Raw genomic sequence first — 13,895 nt, 5'->3', positions numbered from 1 at the left:
TTGGAATTCTTAGTAGTGTGTTGATTACTGCAAGTTGTATTTTTGCCTCATACTCCACTATGAGTGGTAAAAGTAAAAAAACTATCCTTGTAACAGGCAGTGGAGGCCCATAGAATTGTGAGAAGTCGAGGCTCCCACATTTTCTAGATAGTCAGCTCACTGGTGATAGTAAAGTTGACAATCTTACGCACCGGCCGCCCTTTACCCTCAGGATTGTTTATGTTAATTTCCAGCGCGGCTGGAAGGATTAAGCCAATTGAAAATCTAATGACCTCACTGGGGAATCGAAACCGCAACTTTCCGGCTTGTAGCATAATGCCTCAACAAACTACGCTACTGCGTGTCCCCCCCCCCTTATGAGTGAAAGAACCATAATTTGAAACTTTCTGGGCCCGAAAACACGGACATGAACAACGTCAGCACCGGCAGCACCAGTCAGTAGGCCTGGCGTCTTCCAATCTCATTTCTCCTTGAACCGATACCTCCATCTTAACAGAAGCCTCCCTCATTCTCTTTATTCCTGTGGCTTGCAGTCAGGCGTTCTTCTGGGTACAAGATACGGAGACATTTCAGATATATGCTGAAAGTATCTTTGTTGATATTCCTTTATTTACAGAATCGCCGGAGTTTTGGACTTTATCCATTGTCTGGTTTTCTAAAAATTAAAAAACACGTTTCGGAAACTGGATCTGTTTCCGCCCTCAGGTGGGGGTGGGAGACACGTACTCTGTTGGGTTCCTTAGAAAGAGCCAACCTCAACCACTGGACAACCACTGTGAGATTCACTATAGCTATTTAACTAAATGAGACCTGGCTAATTCGGAAGGAGATAACAGGAAATTATGCAATAAAAATTGTGATAGAGCACGCACATGCGTGGAACTAGGATACAAAAAAAAGTAAGAATTTATGCCACAAACTTCCATTTCCCCTCGCCTGAGGACGGCAACAGATCCAGTTTCCGAAACGTTTTATTTTTTCTAGTTTCTAGAATACCGGACGATAGACAAAGGCCAAGAGCCCAGTGATTTTGAGTGTAATGCCCTATCGTCAGAACCCTGTGGAATCTACCTTCATTTTTCGTTTAAATTAAATATGTCAAGTACCTGTCTGAAACATGGACATTTAAAGACAAGTACCGTAACTGAACCAGATTTAAAAATGGCTGTTCTAAGAATCGCCTTTCTAAAATAAATATTTTTCGAGGTCTTTCTATACAAACGTGAGTGGGCAGTATGAAGTTTTCGCAGTAGGAAAACCCTGTTATACCCAGAAAGGTGAACTGTGATAGATAAAGACATGTTGCTTGTATCATGCATATTTACGGAAATCAGACTCAGCACCAAGAAGCATAATCATATTTTAACAAGACAGCAGTGTAGACATAGGCACCGCGGGTATTTACGCGCATGTGCAATGGAATATTCGACCCTGCACTGCCGGAAAGAGTTGCAGTATCGCAAGGACAGCCAGTTGCTGCCTCATTCATGCTGATTCCTTTCTATCACGTGACTGAATAGATTTCAGGGTAGATGATGAGGACTGACAACGAAAAGTACGAGTTGCCCCGGTTATCTAAGCTGCCAGAATCGCTTTGTGGTATAGTGCGGTAGCATTTTATGCGAATTTTAAAGAGTTCGAAATAACAAATATATTAATGTAGTCTCCCTTTATGCGCAAAATTTAAAATAATGCGAATCCCCGCACACTCATGTGTTTCAAAACTTGTCTTGAATTATGCGAAGTATTCAGGAAGGCATCCCCATATGAAATGCTGCCACGCTGTATGCTTACTTGTGGTACTGGTGAGGCCTGCTCACATCTTACTTTTGTTTTAATTTTTAATAATTTTATATTTAAACATTTTTCTGTTTGACTGTGAGATATTAGTGGTCTGGATAACAGATCAGAAGTAAACTTATGGACAAAGGATCCGTGTTCAATAAGATATACGGCCTGATAATTCTTAATTAAAGTTTAGGTACAGTATCGCCAAATAGTAGGGTCGAAACTTGTAGTGGATTAATACAACACGTTAAATGATAGATAGTCGTGTTGATGATCTTGATGATAATGCCTAATCTTCAATATTATTTCATCAGAGGTGACAGCTATAGTTGTTCAGTTTAGATATTGAAAGGTAATTACGTAATTATTTTTAACTTATATTCCTTATTTTGAAAGTAATAAAATTAATCTTACGAGATCACCATGACATCTGTGTATCCCTCTATCAAATTTTGAATACCTTAACCAATATTTACGAAGCTTGGTATATATGTGATGGTAACTGAATCAATCTCAACGGCGTACTTCATAAATCCCTCCCATCAGTCTACGTGTTTGTATGTGTTTCTCTCATACCGATGCAAGGCAACGGCTCGGTGAATTATATCCTTCCTCTCGGTGTCATGCAATTGCTCGATAAACACGTTCGCGCGGCAACGAAAAATTGTTAGATGCGTCGTTTTCGATGCGGTCCTTATCATTGGAAAGGAAAATAGGCGATTATTTCTTCCCAGCACTCCTTGTTCTAGAAGGATTTTAATGTTTGGCAAAGAAAGTTCAGAATAATTAAACGAATGCTCTCTTTTTCAGGAGACAAGAATTTGACCTGGGGAACAGCAAGAAGGGCTCCTTCGCATTTAGCAGTTTCAGAATCAAATTGCCACAGGTTAGAGCAGCGTCGGTCGCTCTCCACCAGGCGGAGCGACTGGCGCCCTGAAGTGTAATGTAGCATATCACACAACACTGTATCACGTATTATTGTACAGCCGCCAAACTTGAGGTTCTAAATTCCGTGACTACGAATATCACTGACTTCTGAGACATGAAGTAGTCTAGTAGATAATTACCAATGTTTCAGAGAAATCTCCTGCTACCTTTTACATGGCAGAAGAGGGCTTACCTACTTCCTATCTTACGTTATTCATTCGAATTCGTAAAACTGGTTAACAGCTTATTATTGGTTCCCGAACCAACAAGAAGTTGTTCGCACACAACATGAAGCTGAAACACACACAATATTCATTCTACGCAAATATGACCCTCAATCATAAGAGTTTTGTACTTTTAATAAATAATTGATAGACTCAAATTGTTGATAAAACATCATAATAAACTAAATGATTTTATCGACAATTTGTGTCTATCGGTTATTTAACAAAAGCATTGTAGCGTGTAGACCCGCCAGTCGTAAAATAACTCTGACTCTAGTTCTGACAGTGAGTCAGATTAGTTCTGCAAGGGAGGCTGCGATAAGATGGCGCTATAATTAAATTGACAGTTCAGTTTTTGAGTGTTAGCGGGCAACGGCGTGACCACAGAAACTGAAGAATAAGATCCGTTGCCAGGAAACGGCAAGTGAAAGCAGACTGAGAAGATGTATCATGTGGTCTAGTGATTTGCAAAATATGTAGACCAGCGATAGCACTCTAAATGCTTGTAGTTCCTAGTCGTGTGTGTAAGTGGTCCATTCACCATTCCAAATCCCGTCTATAGTCACACACCTAACTCGTGACATCTGTTGTGATCGACGGACATATTTACATAGTAGTGACGCAGTCAGCAGGATGCAGAACACATGAAAGAAGATACAATACTCGTACATTACTATCTAACAGTTTAAACTAAGCAGCCTGTTCTAGTGGTAACATTCTACACTTGTATTCAATTTCTACCGGGACACAAGCTACCTTGGCTGTTTTTCATGGATTCTCCTCAGACCCTACAGGCCACGACCGCTTCAGTGTACATCCTTCCTGTAAATTCTTCTCCAGTATGGCACAAGAGCTGCTATATATCCCGTGTTACTAACAGCGTCGTTTAACACACTACAACTATATATTTAGAAGCCGAGATAGCGTAGTCGGTATAGCGATTGGCTACAGGCTGAACGACAGAGGGTTCGGAGTTTGAGTCCCGGTAGGGTCAAGAATTTTCTGTCCTCCACGCTGTCCAGACCGGCTCTGAGGCCCACCCAGCCTCCTATCCAAAGGTACCGGGGGCTCTTTCCCAAGGGGTAAAGCGGTAGGGGCGTGAAGCTAATCACTCACCCCCATCTAGTACCAAGGTCAAGGAAAATATGGATCTACTCGTATATATCACTCCCACATAAGCCTTCATGGTGTACTGCTTAATTGGTTAAGCAGAAGGACAAATTTAACTTACAGATACATAACTAAACACAAACATTCTTTGATGAAAATCCTTTAATTCTGGATTTGCCCAGCTATTAAGGTATGAATTAGAAACTGAAATACTACTCTTTTGAATTTCTCTGAAACCAGTGCAGCAATTAATAGATCAATAATGTCAACATAAAATTCAATTTGAATTTTTTTTTTCCTTAGCACTACAGCTCCAGTGGGCCTAGGCCTACCTCCATGAACTTCAATTTGAATTTTACCAACAACAAATTAAAACAGAGATAACAAGCAGCAAAGTAACTTTCACTGAACTTGAATTACTCGAATCGCGACGGGCCGGTTTCTAAATATTGTCGGGCCGAACTTTGCTCCTCCGTAATACAGCATTCACATTACACAGTACAGTTCACTTTTATATATAGTAATACTGGTTTTAGCTGCAGATATCTTCTTTATTTAAATGATTATTCATGTCTCATGCAGACCGCATCGACACAACTAACGATGCTAAGTCGACTTTAGGTACTGCTACAGCCGTCCTGTTCTTGTAGATCCTGGCGAACGTTGCTGCCAACCTGCTAGTACTTGACCTCTGCATGGCTATCGCCTTCACAACAGTTCTCATTGCAGCTACACTTGATGCCAAGGAAGACCTCAGTATCAACGAGAATCAGGCGTCATGGCTGGGTAATATATTGATAATTTTTGTAACCAAAGTATAGACTACAGAAGTACACTGCCGATCACAGTGGCCGCATGGTCTAAGGCATGCGTGTACTGTCTTCGATCTCTCGAACGCTTGAATCGTGGGTTCGAATAGCACTCAAGCCATGGATGTCTGTGTGCGTGTATTCCGTGTTTGTGTTGTCCTGTGTGTAGGTAGCGGCCTCGCGACCGGCTGATCACTCGTCCAAGAATTCCTACCGTCTGCGTAAAGAAAAGATTACGAAACTGAAAAAGAGGTCACGGACCAACAAAGGGCTGTAAAGACATTTAGAATGAATGAATACGCACACTACTTCAACGAGTTTCCAGAAGAGTATAGATGTTGGCCGTGTTATAGCTCAGATGGTTAGTCGCTGGCTTCCCAAGTAGGCCCGAGTTCGAGGCCAGTACAAATTATGTGGGATTTGTGGTGGCCAAAGTGACACTGGGGTAGGTTTACTCCGAGTACTTCGGGTTCTCCCGCCAATTCTCATTCCAACGACTGCTCCACACCCATCAACACCTAGCATCCGGGGCTCGTGCAATTGGCCAAACAGTGGCCGACGTACCAAGTGAACAGTCTCACCCCACCACAAGTAATTAAAAAATATATGTAACATATTAAACTATCAACAAATACTGCATTGACCTTGTCAGTGTACACATAGACACTTCGTACGGCAGAATTACCGAGTCCCACATTACTTCATCCCTCGTATTTTAAACTTATTAAATATTTAATAAAATTATTATAATTTATATTTTATCACAATTATAAACTTATAAACATGTAAGGCTAGTGAATCAACAAGTGAGATAACTGAAATAGTCACATTGGACGGACTTGTCTTTTATAATTGTAACTGTTAGTGTGACGGACCAAAATGAAACAAATCAAATTTATATTTTATCAGTTAACAGAAGAATTTATTACGACGTTTTTCTTTTTAAATATTCTTGTATTTAAACATGTAATTCAATAATAATATATTTTATATATTTATTTACAAACCATGGCATGATGGTCCATGCGACCGAAAGGTAGAGTGGCTGAATGAGGCAAAACCAAGATTAAATTATTGATACATTTATTGATATAAATACATTTCATAAAGATAAAATTTACTTCATTTTTGTGTCGACGGCTCCAGTGCCGAGATGGTATAACACAATTGGAAAAAACATGTAGAGTAAAAGTATAAGTAAACCCAATAAAAATAGAAATAGGAACAGAAAATAGATGGTGGGACATATTTCAATTTGGTGTCTTAAGATAGAGGAAGCATGTATTTGTAGTCTTCATGTGCCAGAGAACCGACCACAGCGGGCGCGCGGTCTGAGACATGATCCGTCTTCGCCTGCTCGAACACTGGGTTCGTGGTTTTGACTCCCACTCGAGGCATGAGTATTTGTGTGCGTTAATTCTGTATTTGTGTTGTTCTGTGTGTAGGTAGCGGCCTTGCGATGGGTTGATTCCCCTTCCAATGGGTCCTACCGACTATGTACAGATTAGGAAACTGAAAAGCGGCCAAGGTCCACAAGGGCTATACAGCCATAGATAGATAAATGTGCCAGAACGTAACTTTTGTAACCACAGGATATCATTCAATCTCCGTTTTCTTAGCAGCTTCGTCTGAAACAGCTTTCATATATAAGAGTTTCATAACCAGACAATGTAGTATTGGCCCATCGTTTTTATATACGTCTGAATTTGCTTACGCATATGCAAATATTCTAATCGCCCTAAACACAATGATCTTTCAGGCCCTTGTCTCTTGTTGCAAGGAATAGAGAATCCATTTACCACCTTTAGTCGCCATGATTAGGCCTAGAGTCTGAGCTCCAAATTTTATTCGATTTACTGCAGGAAGCATCGCATTCATCTGCCAGCCAATAGGAAGCCTGATATCAGGGCTCATCGTGGAGTTCTTCGGCCGAAAGTGGTCCATGATCCTGGTGAATATCCCGTTCTTAGCGGGCTGGCTTCTCTACTGCTTCTCCACTTCCATCACCACGCTCTTCACTGCCAACATTATCCTTGGCATGGGCATTGGCTTCATGGAGGCTCCCATTATGACATACCTGGGTGAGACCTGCCAGCCGCACCTTAGAGCGCTTATCACTTCGTTTCCCGGTGCGTATTCCTCATCTTTATGCGCCTGTTATCTCTACTATTTATGTAATTAATGTGGTCCAACAGAAGCTGTCCGGAGTTCGAGGCATTACTAGGGATATTGAGGAGCTGGGATAGCGACTGGCTACGGGCTGGACGACCGAGGAGTTGGGGTTCAACTCCCGGTAGTTTCAAGAGTTTTCTCTTCTCCACGTCGTCCAGACCGGCTCTGGGGCCCACCCAGTCTCCTGTCCAATGTGTACCGGGGGCTCTTCCCCCGGGGCGTGAATCTCACCATTCACCTCCATCTAGTGCCGAGGTCAAGAAAATGTGGATCTATAAATCCACTCCCACATACGCCTTCATGGCGTAGTGCTTAATTAATGAGCCGAGATAGCACAGTCGGTATAGAGACCGGCTACGAGCTGGGCGACCGATGGGTTGGAATTCGAGTCCCGGTAGGATCAAGATTTTTTCTTCTCCACGTTATCCAGACCGGCTCAGGGGGCCCACCCTGGCTCCTAATCAATGGGTACCGGGGTCTCTTTCCTCGGGGTTAAAGCGGCAGGGGCGTGTCGCTGACCACTCACATCCAACTAGGGCCTAGTTCAAGAAAACGTGGATCTATACATCAGCTAACCCATATACTTCGTGGCTTAGTGCTGAATAAGTTAAGAACAGGAACAAATTTACCTTAACTATACCTTGGAGATATTGTGGCATAACGGCTGGTAACCAGAATAGTGAGCTAGTAGATACGGCTGTTTCTAGATAATGGCCGATAAACACATTTCTTCGGAAATGAACACGTGGCACCATAATAGAGAAGCGTTGGAAACAGTGTTTTCTGCTGGGCCTACCCCACGGCTATGTAGCTACAGCATCAAGTCAATTGAGAGTTGCATTTGAGGATGTGATGGAGCTGCCGCCATGTGTTAGATGAAGGAGTCGCCAGCCAGCGAGGGCAGGAGCCGTGAGAAAGGAAGCTGATGAATCTATATTGTTGGAAGCTGTTGCCAGGCAGCTACTAGTAAAGAGAAACTGAAAAGTGTTGATGTGTGCAACAGTAAATTCTAAAGCGTATAGATTAGCGGAAGTGTTATAATTATTTGTAGTACTGTTTATAAATGTTTAATAAATCCAATCACCAGCACAAATATCGTGTGTAGTCATTAACGCGTGACAATATTTATACTTTGCTGCTGAAATAAACCATTATTTAATTTTCATTATCACGAAAAACTGTTGAAATTCTGTATCTAAACATACGAAATTCCTTATCGATATTGTTTATATACAGCTAAATGTTTTGTATTAAATTTGAAGCTGTTTTATTGGTAGTCACGATCATGGTGGTGACAGTATGAACTTTTGAGTTTATGTGTAGCTACTGACATGTAGTGGAACACTTTCACAGTGACAGATCTCTGAGCTACATGTGTATAATTAGGCCTATCCATTTACGTGAACATATTTGATGTTGTAGTGATGATATTCCGCAGGTATAACGTGTCAGATCAGCGTGTTCGTGGTTTTCCTCATGGGCAATATCACAGACTGGAGGACTGCCGCGGGAATGAACGCCGCGTTGCCAATTATCACCGTGCTATACACGCTGATGGTAAAGTATTGGTCATGTGATTAACTTCAAGAACCATACACGTTTAGTGAACACTCACCACAATAACACACATCCTGTATATTGGGATAAAATTTTAAAGAAAAGTTCCTGTTTCTGTTACTTTTTTCCTCCTTCTATCTCTCTTCATTTTTCCTACCTATCTGTCTCTTTCTTTCTCCTTTACATCTCCCTTCTCACATCCTTTCATCAGCCCTCTCTCTCTCTCTTTCTATCTTATAAGCAACAAGGACAGTTGATTTAAGCTAAAAAAAATTGCAAGGAAAATGTTTGTGCCATCCGGACTGCCAAAACACGTGTCAGAAGGAAGTGAAGGGGACGTTCCCCTTACTCTGGTTCCCGCATTACCCCCGTGCCTCAGCTACCAGATGAGCAACAGCTCACAATGACTTAACTGTAGTTCTCAGAATAACCCACTAACTCACCAACCAACTCTTCATTTCTCTGCAATGCATTGCACTCAGTCAAATTTACTTCACGACTGGTTGTTTATCGCCAATCAGTTCGTTTTGGCGGCAAGTCCCTTGAGGCTCATGACCAGACTTTTTTTTTGCAACTGAACACTTGCAGTCTTAGCCCTCATGCAACACCTTCTTTGACGAGAAGATGGGTTTGACTCTTACGAACAGGGAACGCCCTTGCCAAATAACCGTATCGCACATGTAGCATAGGTGTACATGGCTATTATATTTATTCATAGTGGACTGAGAATGAGTACACTTGGTATGTCGGCACCTAACCGGCACATTGTTCCAGCCACGGATGACAGATGTTGAGTATGGAGCAGTCGGTGGAATGAGAATTGACAGGGGAAACCGAGGTACTCGGAGGAAACGTACCCCAGTGCCACTTTGTCCACCATAAATCTTTTTCTGAAATTAATTGTCCTGCTTGTAACATCCCGGCACGAACCGTACAGAAAACACTGTTCTTCTATTGCCGTTCAAATGTTGCTTGTTAGGAACTTGTTACCTAAGAGAAGGTTTTTTTACAGAGTCGTTACTTAGCAACGGGTCTACATGCTACAACATTTTACTCCCTTAATGTCACACACAAGAAAAAGCAGCGACTTACTGAAAAACTCGTCACATATTGGATTTGTTCAAGTATAGGAGAGGGGGGTGAAGGAAGAAGAAGAAAAAAAACACATTTAGATTCAATCGATGGCGTAAAGGGCTGTGCTACTATGCACAGTCTCGACAATAACATTGTTAGTGATAACCAAATAAAAAGGAAAGAGGCGCTTAAATCTATTATTGCAGGAGAGCCTCAAATGCAGCCGGACGGTCCTGTTCGAGGGGGAACTGAATTCTGATATATAGGGCAACTATTTGGCCCGAAACATCAACCAAACAGAACATGAATGTAACTAAATGTGGAACTTCTGTGAATGACTAACAGATGCCCGAGACGCCAATATGGCTGCTGTCACGTGGCCGGTATGAGGACGCCGAGAAGGCCCTATGCTGGCTTCGGGGTTGGGTGACACCGGACGTCGTCAGTGAAGAGTTCAACCAGCTTGTTATGTACAGTAACGCAGTGAACAAGACGAACTTTCCAGTCACCACTGTTGGCCCCGTAACGGTGAGTGTCCATGCTCGTGAATCTACGTGATGCACATCCTGTGCTAACGTTCAGTAACTCAGAGTTACACCTGCAGAATATCATAATGGGCTTCGTTTGGTACGGCAGACATGAAACATTTTCCTCTGCACATGACCGATTTTTGTAGCAAATAATTGAAATATTTCCTTCGAGAAAGTTTTCATAATGTAAATACTCACAAGATGTCATAAACGTGAGCCAAAGAGAAGCTTCCCGGCCCCCGATACCTGGACCTGAACAGGTTGCCTAGCCCGGAAGTCAATTAAAAATATCCTAGAAATTTGCATTTAGAAGTATTTTAAATTAACTAGATATTTAAAATATTATCTATTATTATCTGAGTTTCTTATTAAATCGGTATTAATATGAAACTACTGACGCTACATAGTTTCAGTTCTTAAGGGGTCGATAATTAACTAACGGAAAGAAAATCAAGAAGTTAGTTCGTCGCTTCAGAAACGAATGTCGTATGGTTTACAACAGTTCCCTGGGATAGCGCACAGTCGGTATAGCGATTGGCTACGGGCTGGATGACCGAGGGTTTGGAGTTCTAGTCTCGGCGGGAAAAAGAATCTTTACTTCTCTATGTAATCCAGACCGACTCTGGGGCCCACCCAGCCTCCTATCCAGTGGGTACAGGGGGGCTATTTCCCAGAGCTTAAGGTGGCCGTGGCGTGAAGCTAACCACTCACCTCCAACTATTTCCGAATCCTAGAAAATGTGGATCTATACATCCGCTTCCCCATACGCCTTCATGGCGTAGTGCTTAATTAGTTAAGGACAGGGACAACGTTACCTTTACATATGAACAGAAATTTTGCTTCATTTCTTCTTTGCACAGGAGTCAAAGAAGTTACGCCTTATATGACACTTTTTGGTGCAGTAGAAAATAAACTGACGAAGGCGTGACTGTTTCATGAAATTATTGCTTCTTATTTCAGGTACTATTATACGGAATCACATATACTTTTAAAATATATCCATTCAATTAATTGAGTTTTAAAATTTGTAGTAATTTTATAAAAAATGATCTACATGAAAGTTAAATTTTTGAAAGAAAAAATTTGTGTTTGTTTTATATTCTTTTGTGACAACTGAAGCTTTCTACTGCTAAAGACTTAAGCAATTAGTTTATAATTTTTAAAAATAACGTTAAAAATTTGTTCACATTGACAGTCATGAGTAGTTCATATAATTTCAAAGCAAAAGAAAGGAATGCCTTGAGTGTTTTTAAGCCACAAAGTTCTGGAAAATTTATCTTTCCGTCATCGGGTGTACGGAGGAAAATTTTCTGCTAGAATGGGCCATTTGTAACAACAAATCTGTCGTTTGAAGAGGTAACTCTCCTTCAGAATCATGAGGATTGAATGAATGTAGCAGAACCTGTATTTTGGCACTGAGAGAGAGGTGTGTTCAGTTGTCCTCTTACAACTTTATATCTTAAATCAGTGTCGTTATATTTGTACTTTCCTGATGGAGCCTTTAATTTAGTCTAGAACTCAAGAAGGGAGAAGTCCCAGAATAACTGAAGGTTACGAGAATAAAGGATTCGAACTCGATTCTACAGCAACGGGCGACGTACAGCAGAGTAAAGCTACGATGTCGGACTACCAGAGCGAGCTACGGTGAGTATGAGCTGAAACAATGAAACATCAAAGAAAATAACGTAATTGTTTATCTCTTGTTATTTTTATTAACTATCCTGGCAGCACAGCAAGTAAAGTTTATCCAATTGAATCGGGTCTTTTGGTTTCGAAAAAGTTTTTACTCAATAACACTTAAAGATCAACAAAGCTGGTTGTGTTACTGACAGTTTATTCTTTGCATTAAGTCGCAGTGCTAAATAGAAACATTTCATTCAATTGGCACTCTTGTTTAACCCTTCAGAACCCAGTGGTTACTCTGTGTATCACACGCTTTGACACACTGAAACCCTACGCGTACATTCTGCGTACAGAGTGTATTTATGTGTTTCATATGATTCTCGCAATAAACAGCAATTGTTTCCTAAACAGTATCAACCGGATGTTCTTTGTAGTGGAGACATAATGTGTTTCTTCTGACGTACGAACTGATTTTGTGCATATCATTTAGAAGAAATTTAGTATTTAAAGAGGGCTCCCAGAGTCGTCAGACTTTAAAGTAAGGTTAACAATCAAGTTCCTTCCGTCAAATGTGACACTTTTTTAAGTTTTCCACCTCGTCACCACCTGCCTTACATGTTTCGGCTCACCACGGGGCCATCATCAGAGGCATTTATAGTAGAAAAAGAAATCACCAACACACAAAACTTCACTTTGTCAAAGATAACCACGTTCCAGTTAATTAAAATAATTACAAATAGTTAAAATTACCCAGAGTATCGGTTCACTAAAAGTTTTTCACACACCACAGTAGCTTTCTTATTTGTTCGTCGTTACTTCTGTAAAATTATGTTTCATTATTTGAAGTAAGAATTCTTAAAATTCCTAGAATTCTTTCCCGCTTGGCCCAATCTTTTTGCTTCGGGGTGTTGCTGACGTGTGTTGTCTGTAGGTAGTTGATGTTGCTTGTCTGTGTGTTGTGAGACAAAACATGTAAGGCAGGTGGTGACGAGGTGGAAAACTTAAAAAAGTGTCACATTTGACGGAAGGAACTTGATTGTTAATTTGTTAGTGTGACGGACCAGAATGAAAGACCTTAAACTTAAAGTAAGGTCTTGAGTCACGTGGGACTCGGAACCAAGAATCATAGTGCTGGCGAGGGCCATCAACAATTTAGCAGTCAGTCAGCACTTAAGGGGTTAAATCTGGACATAAATTCCACAAAAATACCCCTGGAACGCGAACTGCATTGACTGCATTACTGTATGTATTCTGCTGTAATGGATTTAATTTCAGTGACGATGACAACAGCGCGCACTGTAGCCTCGACAGATGGAAGGAGATGCTGAAGCCTCAGACCTTGCGTCCCCTAGGGATTGTGAACCCCTGCTTCTTCTTGCTACACTGGGGCGGCCTCTCATCTATCAAACCCTATCTGGTGCACGTGTTGCAAAATTTCGGGCTGGGGGAAGCTGCTTCGTGGACAACGGTAACTAGCCCGTAACCATCTAAACCAGTAATACTTGACAAATTAATGTGTAGTTGCCCAACTGGTGAATGAAGCCCTCGCACTTAATGAACCACATAGTCATTACTTTTGGCAAAATTTCGGACCTGAAACCTATCCCGAGGATTCCGGATGGCGCACTTAGTAAAGTGACATTTTATGGACTGGGCGGCCAGGTTTCAATTCTCTGCAAAGCCAAGAGATATTTCTCAAATCCACAGGGTGAAGACCGGGTTTGGGGGCCCACCGAACCACCTATTGAATGGGTACCGTGGGCTCCCGTCTCGGGGGTAAAGCGGCACTGACGCGAAGTTAACCCATCACCTCCATCAAGTGCCGAGATCAGGAATGGTGAAGCTGTATTTCCACGGTAGCGTAGTTGAGTGAGGCGCTATGCTACAAGCCGCAAGGTCGCGGATTCAAGTCCCGATGAGATGGAATTTTCAATTGATCTAACCCTTCCAGCCACATTATGGTCCTGGGGTCGACTCAGCCTCTAACGGAAATAAGTACCACGAATCTTCCTGGGGTATAAAGGGCGGCCGGCGAGTAAGGCTGATAATTTTACCGCCATCTATGAGACGATTGTCTCATA

The 13,895-nt window shown here is 41.6% G+C and overlaps 1 protein-coding gene across 1 annotated transcript in view; it reads left to right on the top strand.

Annotated features, from left to right (window-relative positions):
* Window positions 1-13,895, top strand: part of LOC111866835 (facilitated trehalose transporter Tret1) — a 33,103-nt gene that overhangs the window by 13,036 nt on the left and 6,172 nt on the right. The window contains exons 2-8 of the mRNA XM_023856137.2: window positions 2,599-2,674; window positions 4,700-4,835; window positions 6,721-6,987; window positions 8,469-8,587; window positions 10,007-10,189; window positions 11,702-11,835; window positions 13,090-13,282. Of these exons, the coding sequence (XP_023711905.1) occupies window positions 2,599-2,674; window positions 4,700-4,835; window positions 6,721-6,987; window positions 8,469-8,587; window positions 10,007-10,189; window positions 11,702-11,835; window positions 13,090-13,282 (1,108 nt within the window). The remainder of the gene's footprint in view (window positions 1-2,598; window positions 2,675-4,699; window positions 4,836-6,720; window positions 6,988-8,468; window positions 8,588-10,006; window positions 10,190-11,701; window positions 11,836-13,089; window positions 13,283-13,895) is intronic.

This window comes from Cryptotermes secundus, unplaced genomic scaffold (assembly GCF_002891405.2).
Source record: "Cryptotermes secundus unplaced genomic scaffold, Csec_1.0 scaffold533, whole genome shotgun sequence".
In the NCBI taxonomy this organism is placed as follows: Eukaryota; Metazoa; Arthropoda; class Insecta; order Blattodea; family Kalotermitidae; genus Cryptotermes; species Cryptotermes secundus.
The sequence above is the reverse complement of the archived record's forward strand: the minus strand, read 5'-3'. Positions and strand labels throughout refer to the sequence as shown.